At 39.4% G+C, this 23,979-nt stretch overlaps 1 protein-coding gene across 1 annotated transcript in view; it reads left to right on the forward strand.

Moving 5' to 3' along the window:
- The first annotated feature begins 3,607 nt into the window (after positions 1-3,607).
- PEX7 (peroxisomal biogenesis factor 7) overlaps positions 3,608-23,979 on the forward strand; it is a 77,301-nt gene continuing 56,929 nt past the window's right edge. The window contains exons 1-5 of the mRNA XM_042939929.1: positions 3,608-3,834; positions 5,617-5,674; positions 6,578-6,728; positions 18,306-18,383; positions 19,191-19,299. Coding sequence (XP_042795863.1) covers positions 3,705-3,834; positions 5,617-5,674; positions 6,578-6,728; positions 18,306-18,383; positions 19,191-19,299 — 526 coding nt within the window. The 5' untranslated portion in view covers positions 3,608-3,704. The remainder of the gene's footprint in view (positions 3,835-5,616; positions 5,675-6,577; positions 6,729-18,305; positions 18,384-19,190; positions 19,300-23,979) is intronic.

A 23,979-nucleotide genomic window follows, 5' to 3' on the forward strand; every position in this document is an offset into this window, starting at 1 on the left:
ATTCCTGCCTTTCTGACTAAGAGGACTGAACAGGTTTGAAGGAAGCCAATATTGTTTTTATTTCTTAGTCAATAAAAATGAAATGATAGCTTTTGAAGAATATGCTGTCTTCCAGAGCTAAGAAATTCAAGGCACATAATGAGCATACTAGATTTTTAATATCTGATGTTCAGATTTAAGATGATCATACATATTCCCTATATACCTGGTAACTTGTTTCTCTAGCTAAACTTCTCTTTCTTAAGAATATATAAACAACATGGGGCACCTGGGTGACTCTGTAGGTTAAGCATTGGATTCTTGACTTCGCCTCAGGTCACGATCTCACAATTGTGAGTTTGAGCCCTGCATAGGGCTCTGTGCTACTAACACAGAGCCTACTGGGGATTCCCTCTCTCCCTGTCTCTCTGCCTCTCCCCTGCTTGTGCACTTTCTCTCTCTCTCTCTCAAAATAAATAAATAAAAAGTAAAAATCCAAATATATAAACAACATATATAGTTCACAGAAATACCTTGGTACTCTATTGCATATTTATTCAAAAGTGAAATATATGTACCGATCTTAGAGGTTTGTGCTTATTGTAAATGGTAAGATTTATGAATTGCTGAGTAAACCTTACCAAGAATCCTAGAAATGAGTGATCCTGCTTTGATTTCTCTCTCGGGTCATTTCTAGGTCACTGTAGTCAGAGTCTTTACACTGCTTAGTCATGATGGGAATTATAGTTGACCTGGATTTCCCCATTGACTTTTCTGCTTGATGACCTCTGAAATATAGTGTGAGCTCTGTTTCAGTCTCGACTTCAGTAGCAGGAAACTTCTGCTTTTTTCCCAAACATACTCCCTCAAACTTATGCAAGTCAGAAGCCACAGTAAAATCACACAACAGATGTTTCTGGCATATGATGCACCAACAGAGACTCTGTGGGCACCAGTCTAGAATTTTTCACCTGCTCCCAGGTACCACTTAACACATTAGAACCATTTCCTACTAATTCAAACTAATGAGACAAGAACAATCTGAATGAGTAAAATCTTTAGTCATATACTTAAGAAAACCTTTCCATTATAATAATTTTACACATATAGAAATATTACAAGAATAATTCATAAAATTCCCATATATCTCTTACCAAGATTCCCAAGTCCTTTACATTTTTACCATATTTGTTTTATCAATCTATTTGTACATGTCCATATTCCTTTTTTTTTTTTCTGAACCATTTGAAAGGTCATTCTTTTATAATTCCCTTTACATTACATTATTTCCTATGTATTTCTTAAGAATAAGGGCATTTTCGTACATAACCACAGCATAGTCATAAAATTGGAGACACTTAAATTTTGCACTTAATTTTATCTAATCAACCATTCATATGTTTTCAGTGATCCCAATAATGTGTGTATAACAGCCAGCAACTCTATGCCTTGCAACTCCTCTTGGGCTTGGTAAACTCCTGTTGCAGAACCTTAAAGATCAACCCATTTAAAACCTACAAACCTTTTCAAATTTTTTCATTCATGCACCCCAGAAATGTTATGATTTCATAAGCAATCAGAAGTTAATAACACCAGAGAACAAGCATAAGCACCTTGCATCCATATAATTTCCGGCTAAAAACAAACAAAAAAAGTTAGAATTTTAGGCTGGCTTCTGCTGCAGAATTACAAATGTGCAGTTCCAGTTAGGCTTTTGAAATATTTGGAATACTTCATTTCAGCCTGTTATAGTCTATAAGGCCTCCTAGCTAGAAATGATTGATGTAGTCGAAACTCTTCTGTTTTACAAAACTTTAGGGAAAGTATTGTAAAAGTCCAAGTGTTGTGTGACCTACTTGCATTTAAAAGACTAATATTCCAAGTAATCAATTAAAAAACCCACAAGGAATACATTTCTAGTCCTAGAATACAGGCAGTTCTTAACAGGCAAAAAATCAGATCAGTGGTTGATTGCGGACAGGGATAGGGATGAGTTTGACTAGGAAGGAGCACAGAATTTTTCTGGAAGGATTGAAATGTTCTATATGTTGATAGGGGTGTTAGTTCCATGGATATACGCACTCGTCAAAATAGACTGAACTACATACTTAAGGTCTGCTATGAATAGGCCTTTAGTAATGTAGTGGTAAGGTGTGGGGACAGGGGAAGCATTCTATATTCCTACAATTACGTCTCAGTCTTAGCCTAGTTTGTGTCTCTGGAGTGTGAACCTCCCCAGTGTGTTCCTCAGTATTTTTCTCCCTTAAGTAGGACAGGATGTCTAGAATGGGCTGGGATTGGCTATTTCCCTTCTTTCAGGTCACTTAGTAATCAGCCTAAGTTAGGCTAATTAGAATTAGCCTAAAATTCTAATGTGGTTAACTAGTTTTCTCTGAGGTCAGGCCTTGTTAAGAACAGAGTGCTCTGGCATGTTTCAAAATGGTTCCTTTACCTTCCACCTACCAGAAGCACAAGATGATTTTTCTCTGATATTTACTGTGGGAACCTAGTTGGCCTCATGGAGGTAACACTCACAATATTTTGGGTCCCTCCCTATGACTACATCCCCCCTGGGGTTTTTAACTCTAAGATTTCACCACACTGTGCCTCCAGTAATTTATTAATCCTAGTTCATGATTTCCTACCTAGGCACTGGTTCCTCTGGTAGTCTCCACTGTTGAGGCTTGACTCTGATAAGTCGTGTCTACCTGTATTCATCTGTCTATCTCTTCAATCTGAGATTGGGCAGAGGTTTGCTATGTGTCTTCCCCTCTCTTAAAAGTCCAAGAAGAGTAGTTAATTTACAGCTTTTTAGGACAGAGTATTAACTTCCAAGCTCCTTACAGGTAAAACCAGAAACCAGAAGTTCAGGCTTTTTTTTTTTTTTTTTTTTTTTAATTTTGAGAGAGAGAACAAAAGAGAATGTGCAAGTGTACATGCAGGAGAGGGGCAGAGAGAGAGGGAGAGAGAGTATCCCAAGCAGGCTCTACACTCAGTGTGCAGCCCAACATGGGGCTTGATCTCAACAACCCTGCGATCACGACCTGAGCTGAAATGAAGAGTCCAGTGCTCAACCGCCTGAGCCACCCAGGTGTGCACCCACATTCAGTATTATTTTTTAATGTTTATTTATTATTGAGAGAGAGAGAGAGAGAGAGAGAGAGAGTGCAAGGAGGGGAGGGTCAGGGAGAGAGGGAGACACAGAATCTGAGGCAGGCTCCAGGCTCTGAACTGTCAGCACAGAGCCCCACGTGGGGCTCGAACTCACGGACCGCGAGATCATGACCTGAGCCGAAGTCGGCCGCCTAACCGACTGAGCCACCCAGGCGCCCCTAACTTGTCTTATTTTATAATCATCAGAAATACCTCCTGATGCCAGTCTTCCAAAATCACAAGGAATAAATAAAACCCCCAAAACGCGCAGTAAAGGCTAACATGCTAAAACAAAAGTTGTCACCTAACCCTACAATCACACTGCCTTGTTAGGTCTAGTACAAGATAGGTGGCGCAAATCACTTTGTTTTGCCCAAAACAAAGATGGACTCCGTCGGAGTCAGAGCCCTTTCCTTTCCGGACCAATCGAAATCCAGCATTCAGGGCACTGGGTGTCCTCACTTCCGCCTCGTCTTCCTGGGTCTCTAATTTGGCGAGGCGGGACTGTCCGCCTCTGATCCGAAACGGCTGTGGCAGCGCCAGGGCGGCGAGGCCCAGAAGCGGCGGGCGGGATGAGTGGGGCGCGCGTCGGAGCGGTGCGGACGCTGCGGGTGCCGGGCCGCCACGGCTATGCGGCCGAGTTTTCCCCGTACCTGCCGGGCCGGCTGGCCTGCGCCGCCGCGCAGCACTATGGCATCGCGGGTGAGGCCGCGCAGCGCCGCCGGGGCGGGGGCGGGTTCCAGCCGAACCCCAGCTTCACCCTGTGGTGGGAAAGCACTTCCGACAGTAGACAGTGCCACAAGTGTACACCAGGGGGAGCCGAGGAGCGCGCGAATTCTGGCTTCCTCCTTTGTCCATTGTGGGGGGTGGGTCTGGGTCTATGATCCTTTCAGTTACGTTGCGGAAGTAGCATCTGGGAGGTGCCTGCTGGCCCATACCCTTATTCCTTAGCGCACCTCCTCCACCTCCACCTGACCCCCCACCCCCACCCCCAGGCACACACTTCCTGCCTTGAGCGGGCTCAGCGGATGTGACCCCTCCGGCCATTCGGACGCTACCGACAGCACTTGTAAGGGGACGGTCCGCAGGGTCACTTGAGTACCTTGCTTATGGGTCCACCTTCCTCACAGTCTGCATCCGGGCTGTGGGTCGTAAGAAGGATGGCCTTGAGCGGACGCTTGGAGTCTCCCCACAATTGCCATCATGAAATTGATCAAGTTCTGCCCCTACCTCTTGTTGTCTCAGGAGGAATACACACATTTGCAAGTAGTTGGAGGTTCAAGTTAACTCGTGCGCGCTCTCTTTCTGTCTCTCTCTTTTGTAATGTTTATTTTCGAGAGAGAGAGAGAGCCCCTGAGCAGGGGTGGGGGCAGAGAGAGAGAGGGAGACTGAGGATCCTATAAGCAGGTTCTGTGCTGTCAGTGCAGAGCCCCATATAGGGCATAAACCGGGAGATCATGACCTAAGTGGGATGCTTAACCAACTGAGCCACCCAGGGACCCCAAGTTCACTGTCTCTTTTCAAGGACTAGACTGGAAGGCGGGATTCCATTCTTAAAATTTCTTCTTTTAACTTAAAGCTTATCTGTTATTTATGCGCAGAAGCTCTGTGAAATAATTCATTGCATAACGTCAGCTTTTGATAGTTGTTTTTCTTTGGCCCTAGGGCGGAAAAAAAATGGTATGATTTCTAAAGTTCAGAAGGCAAGAAATATTTACTTATATTTTCACCACTTAGCTCTTACTGCTTGCACTGGTACATTCAAGTTTACAATACTTACCCACCAGTTAGGTTGAAACTCATGAGTTTGATACTTTAAATTAAATCCTTTGTAAAACTTACAAGGAGGTTTTTTTTTTTTTTAATCCTGTTTAAATTGAGTGTTTTTCCTCCCTCAGTCTATATGACAAATACATCTTTTAAAATATGCTTGTCCCTTAGAAAAATAATTCATTTTGGGTAGATAACTAACCTACTCAGCACTTTACCATCTAATATGTGGTAAATTCCACCAGGTATTTTGTTTTAAAATCCCATGCTGAATGTATTTCAGATTTATTAGCAAGGCAGTGTGATGCAGTAGAAGGAGCAGAGCTTCTGGAATCTGTAAGCCAAAGGTTTCTTGCCTGGAAATAGGGATTATGACACCTATTTGGGAGGTTTATGTGCCTGGCAGGCTGTCTGGCCATAGAATATTAATTCAGATATCTCCCCCTCCCCCCCCTTTAGGGCTGTGTCTGGATCCCAAACATAGGTGAGATAAGTTTAATATTTCATGGTTGAGGTGCAATATAGAAAAACGAATGGAGCTCACAGTCCTGATCAGTTTGTATACACGGTCTCAATAACTTTAGGGAGAAATTTGTGGTAGTAAAATTAGGTACTCATTCCTCAGCAACCTCCCCCACCTACCCTTCACCTTAGCTGTTCCCCTGGCAAGTTCAAAAGCATGATCTTGATTTTTTTTTTTTTTTTTCTCCTTAGGCTGTGGAACCCTTCTGATATTGGATCAAAATGAATCTGGGCTTAGACTTTTTAGAAGGTAAGGTGGCTCTAATGATTAAACTTACAGGTATTCTCTTTTGCTACCAAAGCCTTAATATAATTAGATTTTGAATCTTTTTGATCAGTAAAATATTTTTTCATTTTTAAATTTGTGGTAGAAAAGAAACTTCAGCATGTGCATATATAGAACTTATTTTTGCCAGTAAACTGTGATTATGTCATTTTTCTTCTAAAGCCCTTGTCTCTTAGTGTTCATTTATAAAGTAGAAAACTTAAACATAAAAAAATGTAAACTAGTTAGTATACTGTGTGACGTTTCTAACGTTGCTGTCTTCTTCACATAGTTTGGGTTAATTCATTCAGGAGCTAATTATCCATTTTGTGAGTTATCTAGCACTGCTTTCCGTTTCTTGTTTCTATGGCTGTCTTGACTGTTGGACTCATTAACACCTCCATCTGGGTTAGTCAATGTCAGAGAAAGGAAAGGAAACTCTGTCATGAGATCATGACCTGCTCACAGCTCAGGCGAAATTTTATGTGGGAAGTTGAAATTCTTGGTCTAAATTAGTATTGTGAAGTGCTTGCTGCTCCCTCCTGTGAACCACACAAAAAACCCCCAAAAAAACGCAAAACAGTGAGCACCCAGGTATGGCATCCTGGCCTCATAAATAGCACCAAATTTCTAAATGGGAGACCGAATTTTAATCCAGCTCCACAGTTTTCTTGCTGTGTGACCTGGGATGTTCCTGTCACATCTCTGAACTCATTTCTGGGTCTGTCAAGTTCTAGCGCTATTTCTCTTCCATAGTTGTGAAGACCATGTGAGATAATGGGTGTTAAAATATGTGATAAACTTGAAAGACTGTAAAATTATGGTTCCTATTTTATGTTCAGCTGCCTGTGCAACCAGATTTTTTTAATTTTACTTTTCCTGGTGTAGCTTTGACTGGAACGATGGTTTGTTTGACGTGACCTGGAGTGAGAACAACGAACACGTCCTGGTCACCTGTAGCGGCGATGGCTCGCTGCAGCTCTGGGACACGGCCAAAGCCGCAGGACCACTGCAGGTCTACAAGGAACACACTCAGGAGGTAGGAAGGCAAGTCTTTCTGGGCTGATTGGTTTTGTTTTAGATGAAATCCATTTGGGGATGGAAACAAGGGGACTGGAAGTTTAAGCGTTAGTGTTTCTTGCATATGGTAGATGTCATTTGTTATTTGATTATTCCGACATTAAGTACATCTTGCCCTAAGGAGCTAAGAAAGAAGGAAAGGTCAAGCTTTTTCTTAGGCAGTACAAACGCCCCCAGTAGTAGGTATGCTGTAGCGCTGTTTCCTCCAGAAGAGGCTCATCTCTTTCTTCCCGCTGTAGGGCATGCTTGCCCTATACCGCCTTAAGGAGGAAGTAGGCAGACTTTTCACCAAGGCGTCACAAGATCGCCTTTAGGGCCGCAGTAAGGTTCCTAGGGATTTTCAGAATATAGTGAGCAAGAGCATCAAATGCAGATTATGAGACAGAGCTTACTGAAGAAATTTGAAATCTCAACCAGTTCATGTATCTAGGTTCTGTGTGTATGTATACGGGTAGCACAGAAGATAGTTTGGTTTTCATATCCTTTAGATAAATACCTAGTAGTGCCATTGCTGGGTCGCGGGGTAGTTCTAGGTTTCATTTTCTTGAGGAACCTCCATACTGTTTTCCAGAGCGGCTGCACCAGTCTGCTCTCCCACCAACAGCGCAAAAGGGTTCCCCTTTCTCTGCATCCTCGCCAACATCTGTCGTTGCCTGAGTTGTTCATTTTAGCCATTCTGACAGGTGTGAGGGGATGAATCACTGGGTTCTGCTCCTGAAACCAGTACTACACGGTATGTTAACTAACTTGAATGTAAATAAATAAATTAAAAAAAAAAAAAGAAAATAGTTTGGTTTTCAGTCATATAAAACTACAAAGGTATTTTTAATGAATGTGATGGGAAAGACATTCCCTTATGGTGTTTTGCCTAAAATGTTTCAAAATTTCCCTCAAGGTAGCCGTAGATCTTTCAATTTTACTTTCAGATTTGTGTCTAGCACAGTACCTGGCCCATAGAAGGCCTTCAAAGGATGCTTGTTAAATGCAAGAATATTAGTCGTTTGTGATAAAAGGATTAGTTGTGTGAAGATTCCAGAGTGTTAAGAGAGTGGGTTAGGAGTGACATTCAAGGTGACATATACTCAATTTAAGGTTTACATCAACATCTAGTTCCCAATGTGCTCATTACAATTTTTGAAAAATAGTTAACATTTGTCTTCATTGTCAAATAATAGGCTTATCAATTTGCTTACCTTTTTTGAAAAAAGATTTGACCCACTTCAAGTTCTTGGTTATGAAAACTTACCTTTGAACTAAGGATGCAGCTATTTGTATTTCATTGTGGAGGAAGTGTATTTAGCTATACATTTTGTAGTAAAAATGTGCCATGTGGTTAAGACCTTGCTTACTTTAAGAAAATCAATGAATGGAGTGCCTGGGTGGCTCAATTGGTTAAGTGTCCAACTTTGGCCCAGATCGTGATCTCACGGTTCGTGAGTTTGAGCCTCGCATCGGGCTGTGTGCTGACAGCTCAGAGCTTGGAGCCTGCCTCGCATTCTGTGTCCCCTACTCTCTCTGCCCCTCCTCGCCACCCCCCTCAAAAATAAATAAACATTAAAGAAATTTTTAAAAAAAATTTTAAAAATCAACGATTGACTCTTGTGATATGGTAGAAGCTGAAAAGTTTACAATGATGGATGCCCATAAAAAATATTAATGCAGAATGACAATGAGTCATGCATTTAATACCAGTTTGTTCCCTTTAGAAATTGCATTTATGTTTAAAATGGAACAACAGACTTGTCAGCTGAAGGGATCTATCTTTCCTTTTTCCCTCCCTCCCTCCCTCCGTTCCTTCGTTTCTTCCTTTCTTCCGGGGCACAATTGAACTTGATATATTTCCTTGTGTGTATTTAGTCATGCTTAGCCATTTTTTCTGGATTAGGTTACTGCAATAAGATTTTTCTTAAAATTTAGAATAAATTTAAAGCATCCCCTCCCCCATAGAATTGTGATTATGGGGAAAAATAATTTCCAGTTATGTGTCAGTGAGTCTTGTTGGATTTTACTATGAATAGGATGTAATATCCTTCACTACTTTTCACTATACTATGTTTGAAAAGCATTCACTTTTTTTTTCTTTTTCTTTCTGTTTGTTTGTTTTTTTTTTTTTTACCTTGTTTAGTATTTTAAAGTTTTAACTTGTATTTAAAAAGCTAGATCTGTCCGTACTGGTAGCACATGTTTTGTGCCAGGCATGTGCTAGTCTTCAAAGTTGCAAATATGAATAAGACTCAGGTGCTAATCTCTGGTAGTAGATCTGGGACATGCAAGCAAACTAATATAATGTGATCATGTTGAAAAGAAGTGTCTAGAAGGTGCAGATAGAGAAACCAAGGACCGTCACAAAAGAGATGCCATTTGAGCTGAGTCTTGGACAGTTAGCAGGAATTCACTGGCAGCCCAAGGGGAAGAGGGCAGTTTTAGTAGAAAAGAGCATCTCACAGGTGCAGATCTGTGAAAGAGCATGACATGTTCAAGGCAGTCACAGGTCCTTTGGTGTGACTAGAGCAGAGTGTCTGTGTGGGAATGGTGGGAGATGAGGCGGGAAAGGTGGGGAAGGGCTATATCCTGATGGGCCTTAAATGCCTGGTTGGGGTTGCACTGGATGCTTTGAATATTCAGGGGAGAGATGGATTAATTTTGTAGATTTGGGGCCACACAGTATGGGCAGACAACAGGACATACACGGATGTGTAAGTATTAGCCATTTTCCACTTAATCCAACTTTTCCAGATGCTAGGTATGACTAGACTGTAATTTAGGTACTAAATTTTACTATTTGAAATGAAAACAAAGTAGAAAGTGCTTGTCTTAACTCAGTGGTTTTCAAACTTTGCCACATATAGAATCACGTAGGGACCTTTTAAAAATCTTCATGGTGGTTGGAGCCAGCCATCAATCGGCATGATTTAGATTCCCAGATTATTCCAATGTACAGTAGTGTTTAGAAGCCACTGCTTTAACTTCATAGGCATTCAGTTCTGATGACCTTATTATGTATATTGTCTAATATTTTGAGGGTTGTAGATTCAAAATGGAGATTTTAAAAACTACATAATAAAATGCATCTTTTGATTTACCTTGTGAAGTGGTAACCTCAAAGCTTTAAAACTTTTTAAAGAAGAGAAAGTGATAGTTTTAAATAGATGGAAACTGTGATGGAATATTTTTGGGTCAAGAATGACCTTCACGCATGAATATGGCTACTATATATGTAGTCTCTCTGTCATACACTCATTGTGGGTCTCAAACACTGTGCCTGTCTCTAAAGCAGGTTGGTGAGTGAATCATATCTAGAAATTAGAATCCCATATCTCCTAATTTAGATCTAGTAGGAAACTTACGTAGGAGAATGATGCAATCTTATTTGATAATTTTAAATCATGTGAAACTAGAAATTTTTTTTTAGTTTAGCTATAATCTGATAGTCTATGAAATTATCCTATTGAATTATTGGAAGAGCTGTTTAAATATATGTAGAATTTACATTTTATGTAAATGTAATGTGAGACAGGGAGGAATTTTATATATATATCTGCATATATTTCAAAAAGAAACAATGGAAAGAGAATCCAAAGCCAATAAAAATGGTTACCTTTAAAAAGGGTGGGGAAGATATCAGGGGAGGCAGGGGACAAGGATGGCTAATTTTCCAAATATAATTTATATCACAGTTTTGGCCTTGGAAAAGTTGAAATATTTTACAAAGTTAAAAATCACTGTTTAATTAAAAAGGAAAAAAAATTGCTAAAAATTGAAAACAAGCAGAAAACACATTCATCTAGTGATGTATCAAATTGGCATTATAACCAGGTATTGAAAAAAATTATTTCAAGTGACTTTAGAAATACAGTTTAGTGATTGTCCATGCCTAATAAGATATTTCTGATAAACAAAAAGAGTTGCAAGGAAGTTTTAAACTGCATTCAGAAAGATAAGTATTGTTATTTTGAAACTCTCATATCATGTAGGTTCACATATACCAGTAATTATGTTATTAGAAACCAAAAATTTTTATGTAAGAGAAAAGTAATATGAGAATAAAGAAGTTAAATAGAGACATTTAATCCTAAAACTGGGAAGTATCTGCACAGACTCATGATTTATTTTTCTCTGTTTAAAAAAGTCCATTTGTTCTGGTTCTTTGGACTGTAAAGACTGAGCTGCATTGACAACTCAGTCTCAGTGATATCCCTAGTGCCCAGATTGTTGCCTCTAAATACCATTTCCCACTAAAAGGATCTGGGGATCTTTGGAGAAATAGTTGATTCCAGGACTGGCAGGAAACGTACAAGGTGAATCCAAAACATCTTCTTGTGTCAGAAGACTGTGAAAGTCCACTGGGATCACATTAGACGTTTGGAACAGATAACCTGAAAAGGCTCTCAGTGGCCAATGATGGACAATTTCAACATCAAAAAGAATGACAGCAATGAGTTGGAACACTATACACACAGAGAGATACACACTTATATGTATATTTCTACCCATTACATGGAGTTGTAAACATTAAAAAACAACAGCTGGTCATCACTGAAGATTACTAGGACAATGGCCTCATTCTGAAAATTGATAAGCAAATATGAAGAATCAAGGCATTTATCCTGCCTTTCTGATGTGAATTTTATTGTGGGGTAGTTGAATGGTTGATGTGGAAAATTTCTCATAACTGAATTCTGACTATTAAATGCAGAAGGAATAGCACAATTATAGAGTCACCATTTAGTAGCCCGTAATGAAATAATGAGTGTAGGCAAAGATTAGCTATGAATGCTAAAACATTAATTTAATATTTATACATCTTTTGAACAATTTTGAGATCACTAAAAGTGGGTCAGCCAGCAATTATACACCTAATGTAATAGGAAGCTTAAATAAGATTGAACTGAATTGAACCAAACCTCTAGACCTAACTTCTAACTTAAAGGAAATGGGAGGAGTAGAGGAAAATGTTGACACCAGGAGAGACAATTAGCCAAATCCAGAATGCAGAAGATTCTATGGGACCATTAACTTTGTTTCTTCAACAATTATAAATGTCATGGGAAGGGTGGGTGGGGAAAACAAGATGGGAGAGGAGGACTTTCCTAGATTAGATCTAAGAGACGTAACAACTAAGGGTAAAATATGGATTTTGTTTAGTTTTTGATTCAAATAAACCACCTGTAAAAAGACGTTTTTGAGACAGTCAGGGAAATAAGAATGTGGACTGAGTTTTGGATGATATTAAGGAACTGTTATTCATCTTGTTAGGTGTGAAAATGGCCTTCTGCTTATATAAAAAAGAAAAATATCCTTATCTGCTTAAGTATTTATGAGTGAAGTGGTCTGATGTTAAAATACTCCAGCAGTCAGTCAGTCAGTCAGTCAGTCAGTAAGTCAGTCAGTAACAGGACAGATGAAGCAAGGTGGCAAAATGTTGATAATTCTGGAAAGTATGTGATAGATACCTGGGGATTTATTATGATATTTTTTCTTTTATGCACATTTTAATGTTTCTATAATGATAAATTTAAAAAATTGTTTCACATTAAAAGAAATATGTAGCCTTTTCTAATCGCTCAGTAATTAAAAGTCAGTGTCCCTTTCCTTTGTATTGATACAGATAAGTATGAACATTCTGGACATAGTTTTTATTTGATGATTTTTAATTAAATAGACCAACTTAAAAAGGGCAGCACTATACAGTAGATTAAAAGCGAGCTCTTTGGGAATTGATTTCAGTAATAAAATTTGTCCTCTCAAACTGTGGTTTTGATGAGGTTCAGATTTCATAAAGCAACGCAAAATACTGTTCAGTGTGGTTTTTTTTTTTTCTTTTTGCAGTTTCTCAATTTTCTTCATCACTGCCGAGAGTAATTACTTAAGATAGGCCTTTAGAGGACCCTGCTTTTAAAGCACAACTGCATTCCTCTCTTCTTTTTTATGCTTAATTGGGCCATTAAGTCATGTCCACTGTTTGAGTGGGAGTGGACAGGGGAATTGGAAATAGGAAAAGGTTGGAGGACTGGACTGATGTGAGGTGTGCTCTTCATGCAGATTTCTCTGCGCCTTCATTCATTCTAGAAACTTTGATTAACCCTACTGTCTGCAAGGGACTGTGTGAAGCCTAGTGGGGAAGATGAGTGAATTGGGAATGGTCCTTGCCCTGCTGGAGTCCTTGTCCTCTCTAGGGAGGGAGGCTTACGCTGCTGGTTATCTAATTTATAATGTGATAAGTGCTGTGAATGTATGGGGTACTACAAGAGGAGAGGATCTTCTCTGCAGGAAGGGACCAGGATGGCATCCTTAAGTCTGAAGGGAGAGTAGGATTTAACTATTCAAGTGGAGGGGCGCCTGGGTGGCTCAGTCAGTGGAGCATCTGACTCTTGATTTCTGCTCAGGTCATGATCTTACAGGTTAGAGAGTTCGAGCCTCACATCTATCTCTGCTCTGGTAGCACGGAGCTACCTGGGATTCTGTCTCTCTCTTTCTCTTTCTCTCTCTCTCTCTCTCAAAATAAATAAATAAATAAACTTTAAAAGATAACTATTCAGGTAGAGAGAGTCCAGAGGAATAGGGTTAGAGGCAAAGGAAAGTGCCCTCTTGAAGGGCGGGTACTGAGCCTGTGTGCCTGGAAAAGTCAGCATTTTGGCTGTTATGCTAAGACCAGTGGGAAGACATTGAAGATTTTGAAAAATTTACCATGAAAGATTTCATGTTTACATGAATATATGTAAGAAGTAAACATGTATAATGAATGCTTGCATATTCATCATCTAACTTAAGAAATAAAACATTACCTATGCTTTTGGAGCCCCTGCTTACAGATGCTATCTTCTGTCTACTTTTTTCTGATTCCACCCTTCTTCCTCCTCTTTTCTTTCCTCCCCTCTTCCCAGAAGTAACCACTAATTGTGAATTTCTATTTCTGTTTTCTTTTCTTTTTCGTTTTACTACATATGTATGCATCCCTAAATCACTCATAGTTTTGCATGATTTCGACCTTTGGGTAATAAGCAGCAGCATGGATGAATGTCAACGTGGAGTGAAGATGGTAAGTTGCAGGAGCCACAGAGCATGATACCATTGAAGGGCTTTCTGTGGGGGAATGACGTTTGTGTTTTTATGCAATGCGGATAATGGATTGGAGGTGAGCCAGGATGGATAGGAAGAGCAGTTGAAGGATGCTACGGTCTAGGTGGTAGGTAGCTGAGGAGTTGATGGCTGTAGCCTCTTAAGAGAAATTATGTACAAACTTGGAACTATGGTCTTTTGGGATCCTGTCTCTCCTAATTAGTTGGCCTTTCTGTTCCTCAGACGTGACAAGCTTGTTTCCTGCTTCAGGGTCTTTTCCTAGTCTTCTGCCAGAGCCTTTCCTCTCAAACGTGCAGAGTTCTGTCTTTCCTGCACGCAGGTCCCTGCTCAGAGAGATCTTCCCTAACCACTCTACTGAGAAGTGACCTCTTAATTCTACATTGTTTTCCAGTCTCCTTCCTTTGCTTTATTTTGCTCCATAGCTTTCCTTTAAAATCGCATTCTGAAATTATTTAATTATAGTCTGTCTTCCTCTGCTAAAATATATGACCCATCTGCACTGAGGCTTTGTCTTGTCTAACATTGTACTCCCCTTCCCCTTGTGCCTTGTACACAGTAGGTGCTTAAGAAATACTTGTTGAATAGATTAGTGAGGTAACTTGAAGTTGGGATATTGGAATCTACTCATCCTTTTTCAACTCTCTCTCATACATCTCTCTGACTGTAAACTTTTTTCAGAGCCTGAGGTTAATGCCCAAACCCTGCTCCCACTAGACATTTCCACTTGACTATCTTGCTGTCACTTCAAAGTTAGTATGTCCAAAATTACACATTATCTTCTTTCCTCCAGTCTTCCCATTTTGTTAATGCCACCACCACTGATAGTCCCCAGGCACAAAACCTTGGTGTTATCCGGCAGTGTTCCCTAGTCCTGATCCCTTGGGTGCTGTCTATGCCTGTATATGACTTTGTGGAGGGGGGGGAGGTGCAGTTCTGATCACTGTTTTCACTTCTGCTTTCTGCTATTGACATTTTAGCCAGGCCTCAAGGTCCTGCTTGGATCCTCTCTTCTGGGCATCAAGCTGAATTTTCCATCCCAGCACCCATGTTGTACTTATGTCTGTAGTTTTATTATTATTATTTTTAATATTTATTTATTTATTTTGAGAAACAGAGAGAGAGAGAGAAAGAGAGAGAGTGAGCGAAGTGGGGGGGGGGGCAGAGAGAGAGGGAGAGAGAATCCAAAGTAGGTTTGTGCTGTCAGCACAGAGCCCGATGTGGGGCTCCATCTCATGAACCGTAAGATCATGATCTGAGCCAAACAACTGGGCCACTCAGGCACCCCCCCCCCCCACTGTAGTTTGTTTATTTATTTGTTTGTTTTTTTAAGTTACTTTCCTGTATCCTAATATTTTAAATACAGTCAAATAAAATATTTTTTGAGTTGCCTTTTTAAAAAATGTTTTTAAACATTTATTATTTTTGAGAGAGAGAGAGAGAGACAGAGAGAGACAGAGCACGAGCAGGGGAGGGGCAGAGAGAGGGAGACAGAATCCGAAGCAGGCTCCAGGCTCCGAGCTGTCAGCACAGAGCCCGACGTGGGGCCCGAACCCACAACTGCGAGATCATGACCTGAGCCAAAGTCAGACACCCAACTGACTGAGCTACCCAGGCGCCCCTTGAGGTTGCCTTTATTTCTTTTTGTGTTATCCCACTTTCAACATCACCCTGGGGATCCTGTCCCTAGTTTTGTCCTAGAGTCCTACTGCTTGCACTTCGTTGTGTGACTGATAAGACAGCTGGCAGCAACACCGCCGTCAGCGTGGTTACCTTCTATCTTTTGTTCTCATTAGGGCTGGGTTCCCCTATGGGGGCTTTTGCAGTTTTAAAAGGTAAGAAGTCATAAGGTTTCGAATCCCGTGTCATACTGGACATGTGTAGAGGCAGTGGAGTGTGAGACGTTGATCTTAGTTTTTAGTTATATTTGTTCAGTTATCCTCTGAAACGAAAACAGTAGCTCTTTATAACTACTTAGCAGTGATGCAGATTGTGAAGGTAAATTCAGATGGATAAACTCTTTTAACTCCCATTTGTTGAGTGCTTATTATATTGCAACAAGCATAGGCATACAAGGTGGTTTTGCCCACATGACGGATCTTCCAGAATCTAGTAGGTATTTAACACAAGTTGTCGTAAAATATGGTAAATGTTGAATTATAAGTAGGTGCAAGGTGCTGTTGGAGTGCATGGAAGGAAACATTTAAATCATGGAGGGTTTTATCGAGGTGAGGCTTATTTCATAAAGGCTGTGGTGGAGCCCAGTCTTGACAAATGAGTGGGAGGTCACCAAGTGGACAGTGGACAAGGGCTTTAAGTTCTTGGATAATTCACGGAAACAAAGTGGGATCAGTTTGGGCTCCCACGAAGGGCGATACTAGTAAGGGCAGGCTTTTACTTCCCTAATGTCACAGCCCCACGTCATTCCAATTCAACAGTGCCCTCAGGTAGCATGATGTAGAGTCAGCCTCACGTAGTGATTAAGGGTGGACTCTGCAGTTAGGCTGCTGAGGTTCAGAGTTCAGCTCTGTCACTTAACTAGCTTTAGGAATTTGAAGAGTTTATTTATACATTTTGGGTCTTGTTATAGTATCAATTTCATAGAAGGGAAGATTAAATGAGATAAAATAGGGGCACCTGGGTGACTCAGTAAGGTAGGTGTCCGACTTCGGCTCAGGTCTTGATCTCACAGTCCGTGGGTTCGAGCCCCGCATCGGGCTCTGGGCTGACAGCTCTGAGCCTGGAGTCTGCTTCAGATTCTGTCTCCCTCTCTCTCTGCCCCTCCCCTGCTCACGCTGTGTCTCTCTGTCTCTCTCTCTCTCAAAAAGAAATAAACATTAAAAAAATTAAATGAGATAAAATATGTAAAATGCTTATGATAACATGTGGCACATAACAGGTGCTAAATAAGGGTTTGCTATTGTGGTTATTTTTGACTGTTCACATCAGCCTAGAGTAGGAGTTGGCAAACTACTACTCACGGGACAGGGCCCAACCTAGCCTGCTATCTGATTTGTAAATAAAGTTTTATTGGAACACAGCTACGCCCACTCATCAAGTATCAGCTATGGCTACTTTTGTGCTCTACTGGGCCGAAAGACAGACCAAATGGCCCATAAAGCCCAATGTGTATATATATACACACACACATATATATATACACACTCTATATATACTCTCTCTCTATATATACTACTCTACAGAAGAAATGTGCCATGCCCTGGCCTAGAGGATAAAAGCAAACTCTTCAGCTCACAATGACTGCTTCCAAGCCTATCTTTTTCCATCCATAACTAACAGATGGCCATGGCAGCTCTTTGGTTTTTGTTGCCCCTTCTTTATGAGCTGCTTCTGTTGCTGGATTGTGGTTTCTTCAGTGTTCCAACTGATTTTCTCTCTTTTTCATGAATATGGACAGCAGCAGGGCCAGGACTAGAATAGGGTGGGTGAAGCACTCACTTTAGGTACATGATTAAGGAGGACCCCAACAACTCAATAGTCAAATAATATCTTAATGCAGTAATTTAAAAAATCAGAAATACTGCAAAAAAATCTGTGATGAGAAAAATATTAAAGTTTTAAACAAAGACAGGATCAGTATTACCAATTTTGTTTTCTGAAACGAAGGTGCCAACATGGCTAGGCATAGTGCCAGACAGCAGAGAATGGGTAACCCATATTTAAGCCCCAGCAAACTGCATATCCTGCTTCCTACATAAATATGGTAGCTAGAATTTTTAAGACTCAGAAGGATCTGCTGGCTGGTCACTTTTAGTGCTATGTACTCGGGTGTATGTCAGGACTACTTTAATAGAGAATAATTATGCATATATGTTGTTGAACTTAGCTTACAGTAGTGATCTGTATATGTCTGTTGTATAAAATGACAGAATGAAAAATATTTCCATAAGTTTTCAAATGGTTCATTTGAAATGGTTCACTGAAAGCAGTAAGGCCTAGATTAGAATAGCAGCACTGGGTAACTACAGCTGTTTACCAAGAGATTGGAAAGGATTACCTGGTTCCTCTAAGCTTTTTCTAAGAAAGGCCAGATAGCGTTATTAACTGAATTTTAATGCTATCTGATGGACACTGACCTGGCAAGCTTTTTTAGATGACTAGCTTTCTAATCTGCTTTGACATTTCTACAAGGTGCTGCAAACAGTGATTTGTCGATAGGTTAAAAATATATATAATTTGTTTTAGTGAAGGAGGTTGGGAAATAATCTGTAGAACTCTGTTAGAATGGAATCTTATCATAAGGAATATGTCTGGAGGAATGGACAAAATGGTCTTTCCATTTCTCAGACACCATGGTGGAGATTTGTAGGACGTCATTTGATGTTTCAATGAAGTAAATTGGTTGTTCTAACTGGCTATCGCTGTTCTAAAGAGATAAAATGTAATATTTAACTTGATGCTCTTTTGCTTTCTAAATGACACATTAAAATGTTTTTAGGTCTATAGTGTTGACTGGAGCCAGACCAGAGGTGAACAGCTCGTGGTGTCTGGCTCATGGGATCAAACTGTCAAACTGGTATGTCAGAATCATTGTATTTAAAACCAATATTCTCTTCCCCAAACTTTCCGTTGAATTTTTTTTCTTCTCTTGAACATACTTCTATATCTTTTCAATTGCACAACTAATTTCTTTTCAAAAAACTGTATTAAAGCCTTTGTTAGAATTTAAAAATTTTTAATTTTTTGTCTGTGAACTAACAACAATTAACTCAGCATTAATTATTTTAGCCCCTTAAATACCATTTTGCTTTATATAAAAATAGACTGTAAAAAATCTTTGAGGGGTGCCTAGACGGCTCAGTCAGTTAAGTGTCTCACTTAGGCTTAGGTCATGATCTCACGGTTTGTGAATTCACAGTGCAGAGCCTGCTTGGGATTCTCTCTCTCTCCCTCTGTCTCTGTCCCTCCCCTGTATGCGCGCGCTCTCTCTCTCTCTCTCTCTCTCTCTCAAAATAAATAAACTTAAAAAAATTGAAATATGAATGTATATTACATGTGTATATGTAAATACATTTATAGAGGGATGCCTGGGTAGCTCAGTGGGTTAAGCATCTGACTTTGGCTCAGATCATGATCTCACAGTCTGTGGGTTCGAGCCCCGCATTGGTCTCTGTGCTGACAGCTGGGAGCCTGGAGCCTGCTTCAGATTCTGTGTCTCCTCTCCCTCTGCCCCTCCCCACTTGCACTCTGTCTCTCTCAAAAATAAATAAACATTAATAAAAAAATAAATACATATATGATGTATTGTATATTATATATATGTATATATAAACATAAACTTGAATTTACGTCTAAGTAAACTGATCTGTTAATTTATTTGTAGTGGGATCCAACTGTTGGAAAGTCTCTGTGCACCTTTAGAGGCCACGAAAGTGTCATTTATAGCACCATCTGGTCTCCCCACATCCCTGGTTGCTTTGCTTCAGCCTCAGGTAAATAATTCATTTACCAAAAAAGCCTTGTCGTGAATGGTGGCCTTACTCTCCCCAGTAGGTGGCACTGTGTACTTGAGATTCGCAGGGAAAAGGGACTTCATTACTATTCTTTGTGCTCTTTAGGATTGTTTCATTCTTTATCAACCTCTAGACAAGAATTAGCCAGGCCTGGATTACTTTTCAACTCCTAGTGAACAAATGTGGTTTGTCTTAGGCATATTATAACTGGTTATAAATCTGCCAAAATTGGGAAACGTTCTAGTTCTTTTTATTAGCCACTGAGCTCCTTTGCTTAGATGGCATTATCCTTGGTTTGTTTATCAGAATAAAGGTTGCTAAGTCTGAGTAACAGTTACAAGAGTGTGTAGTATGTGCTAATTAATGACAAATATTTGTGGTGATTGACAAAGTAAGACAATGACTCTTTATTTTTTACTTCTTTTATAACTTTCAAAAAATAAATTTATAAAGGAAAAACAAAAATGGTATCCTAGATAATCCCTATTCTGACCATATTACATAGTAAGGACATTCAAACAATGCAGAAACATGCCAAATAAAAAATAAGCCCTCATCCCTCCCCCTCCATAGAACCACTGTTAATATTTTCTTGTATTCCTCCATAAAAATTCTTATTCCTATTTCAGAACATATGGTATAAAAATGAAAAATATTTATGGGGAGTATTCTTGAGGAAAATGTCAGATGTCTTTTGCTTAGTGGTGTTAGGTTTTGTATGCTTATAGCTATAAAACTTTTGTTGTTGAAATTGTACAGGAAAATAATTTTATTTATTTTTTTTTTTAAAGTTTATTTAATTTCAGAGAGAGAAAGAGAGTAAGTGAGCATGAGCGGGGGAGGGGCAGAGAGAGCATCCCAAACAGACCCTGTGCCGTCAGCACAGAGCCCTGCGTGGAACTTGAACCCATGACCTGTGAGATCATGACCTGAGCTGAAACCAAGAGTCAGACGCTTAACCGACTGAGCTATCCAGCCCCTCAGGAAAATAATTTTATTATTGTGAGATTGTGAGTCAGAAAATCTCCTTCCCTGGGACACCTGGGTGGCTCAGTTGGTTGAACATCCTGCTCTTGATTTCAGCTCAGGTCATGATACCAAGGTTGTGGGATTGAGCCCTGTATTGGGCTCTGCATGGAGCCTGCTTGAGATTCTCTCTCTCTCTTTCTCTCCATCTGCTTCTGTCCCCTGCTCGCTCACTCACTCTCTCAAAAAAAAAAAAAAAAAAAAAAAAGAAGAAGAAAAGAAAAGAAAAGAAAATCTCCTGTCCCAAATTCATTTTCCCCATTGAAAACATTGCTGTTACAAAACAGTTTTTGATTGTGGAGATTTCTTAGTCGGCTTAGTCCAGTATTATAGTTGAACTGAGTGAATCAGAACACCATTCAGAAGGAGTTCTTAGACTCTAGTTTTAAATAAACTTGATGGAAAAGAACATTCTCCAATTATATTTTATGAATTATACACATAAATTTATATTAAATACTTAAAGTTATGAAATTAAAACAAATTTAAGATAGAAAAAGAGGTACACTACGTTTTTTTTTTTTTTTCATTTGATCTACTACCAATAAACATTTGGCTAAAGAATTTTCTGAATACTTTTTCCTTCCTAAAATCCCTGACACTTTAATATACATTGCTTCATTTTTCTTTTAGATAATTTGTGTAATGTATTGAGTGCCATTAAAGCTGTAAAAAGTGTAGAAATGAAACAAAGGTGAACAATTAATTGGCATAGGCAACACAGGGTTGCTCTGCCAGGCTGCCTCCTTGAGTCACTTCGCCCTTGACTCAGAGAACAAGTAGTAGGAAGGAGAAACCAGTGTCTGCTCAGAGCATTCCAATGTGAGGCATGATTAAATTAGACCATTTGGGGGAATATATTCATAAATATAATCTATATGACACTAATTACTTTCAAGAGTGTTTGTTTTAGAGCAGCAACACCTTATAGATTAATTGAAACAATAACAACAACTTTCCCAGTCTAGGTGATAGTGAGAATCTGATAATGTTAAGGTAATAGTTACTTTAACATTTGGACCTTGAAATGATAAATAAATGCACCTTAGTTTTTTAAATGTTTTCCAATTTGATGAGTGAACAATGATACCTAATTTTTGTTTTGATTTGCATATTTGGTTATGAGGGATAGTAAATATTCTTTATATGTCAGTTGACCACCAGAGTTTTTCTTTTGTGAACTGCAGGTTCATGTTTTGGGCCCATTTTTCTACTGAGAGATGTTGTTGCTTTTCTGTATTGATGCATGAGCTCTTTTTTTATATTTAGGAATTAGTCTTCTGTATCTTACATGTATTTTCCCAACTTTTTGTTTGTTTTTAAACATTTTATTTTATTTGGATGATTTTTTTATATATAATTTTAGAGAGAGAGAGCAGGGGAGGGGAAGAGGGAGAGAGAGAAAATCTCAAGCAGGCTCTATGCTCAGTGCAGAGCCTGACATGGGGCTCGATCCCATGACCCTGGGATCATGACCTGAGCCACTCAGGCACCCCTATTTTCTTTGTATATATATTTTTTACTGTATATGCATTTGAATTTCTTGGTAGTCAAAGCTATCAATTTTTTGCCTGATAAGCTTCTGGCTTTCATTTAGGATGAATAAGGAGTTGGCTCGGTGAAAAGTGGGAGGCCTTGGCAGGCAAAGAAAGAGCATTCCAGGCAGAGAGAATAAGATGTCCACAAGTAAGAACTTGGTGCATTTGAGATACTGAAAGAAGGCCAGGGAGACCATCGCTTAAGAGGAAAGGGTAGTAAAAATGAGGTTGGGCAGCAGATAGGCACCCAGATCAAGATTCAAGATTTTAGATTTTATCCTATGGACATGGGAAAGGTACTGAAGAGGTTTCAGCAAGTGATTTGATTAGGCTTGCATTTTCAAAAACTCATTCTGGTCATGTGTAGAGAATAGTTGGGAGATGAGCAGGTGTGAATGCAGGAAAATTGAGAGAGAGATGAAGGCAAGGATAATAATGGTGGCAGAAGGGCTGGAAGGAATTGGGCTGACTGGAGTGGTATTTAGAGATGGTTGTATAAGATGTAGAAGAGGGGAAGAGAGAAGGATAAGTAAAGAGTAACTCCTAGATTCCTGCAAAGGATAAAGTAGTGGGTGGTTAATGTCATAACTGAGGTAAGAAATACGTTTGAAAGAAAAGATCTTGAGTTTGTTTTAGAGCACATCGAGCTGATGGGACACATGGGGTTGAAATGATGGGGGTTGACTTTGGAGCTGAGAAGTCTAGCCTTGTGAATAAATTGTGTCATTGGCTCATAAACGGTAACTAAAGCCATTGCGGTATGTCAGAGCACCCAGGAAAGGCTAAATAGAAGAAAACTTAGACTAGAGCCTAGGTTGACAAACTACTGCCCTCAGATCAAAAGGACCCACTGACAGGTTTCATAAATAAAGTTTTATTGGAACACAGCTATGTCCATTCTTTTACAGATTGTATGTCTTTCTTTTTTTAATGTTTGTTTATTTTTGAGAGATAGAGAGAGAGAGACAGAGTAGGAGCAGGGGAGGGGCAGAGAGAGAGAAGGAGACACAGAATCTGGAGCAAGCTCCAGGCTCTGAGCTGTCACCAGAAAGCCTGATGTGGGGGTAGAAGCCACAAACTGAGATCATGACCTGAGCGGAAGTGGGACCCCCAACCGACTGAGCCACTTAGGCTCCCAGACATAGATTGTATGTCTATAGCTGCTCTTGTGCTGTAGTGGCAGAGTTGAGTAGCTATGGCAGAAATGGAATGGCCCTTGAAACCTAAAATATTTACTGCTGGGTCCTTCACAGATAATTTTTGCTCACACTTTGTATAGAGTCTTGCGGGGAAATAAATAAATGGAGGCTCTTTTGTGCAGTCTGGTTGTTTAGGGGAAGAGAGAAGAAAATAGCTAGGGGAAGATGTAAAATGTGTCCAATATTGTCTCCTCATTTAATTATCCAGCATCTCCAAATAGGCAATTAGTAGGATAATTTCTTGCTAATAAACTATATCAATGCCCTGAGTTGTTGAATTATGTTGAGTGGTTTCCATAGTAAATATAATGTCACAGAAATCCTTTTCTTTTATTTCTTTTCTTTTCTTTTATTCTAAAAACTTAACAAATGTCCCTGAATTCTAAAATATTGTTAGGTTAAAGACACTTGGAACTGAAAATCTTCAGGTAAATTGTATATAGACAAATATGTCCATTAGATTAAGCAATTTCTTAGATCCTAAGATAATAGCAAATAATAGTAAATTCTGTGTATTGAGGTTAAGTCAAAAAATGTGCAATGATTAAAGTTAATGGCATTGTTTTCTAGAATGAAGAACAGCATACTTATAAAGTTATTACTATTATTTAAAAAATTTCTAGGTTGTCTGAGTCATAGTGTTTTGTCCATATCTGAGTTAAATCTTTTCCAAGATACCAAGTCTTTTGGGATGGGGCCAGTAATATATTTTTCATTGGCACATTTCCTTTTCCAAACCTGAATTCCTTCTTCGATTTTTAAAATTTTTCTGTGGCGCAGCTAACTATAAGGTTGAGTGTGTATTAAGTAAGTGATAGCAATATTGATATGCTTGTTTGAGTTAACTAACCCATTAGCCTGCCTGTATATCTGGAGTTAGTCATCTTTATGCTTTT

The sequence above is a fragment of the Panthera leo genome, chromosome B2, assembly GCF_018350215.1.
Source record: "Panthera leo isolate Ple1 chromosome B2, P.leo_Ple1_pat1.1, whole genome shotgun sequence".
NCBI lineage: Eukaryota > Metazoa > Chordata > Mammalia > Carnivora > Felidae > Panthera > Panthera leo.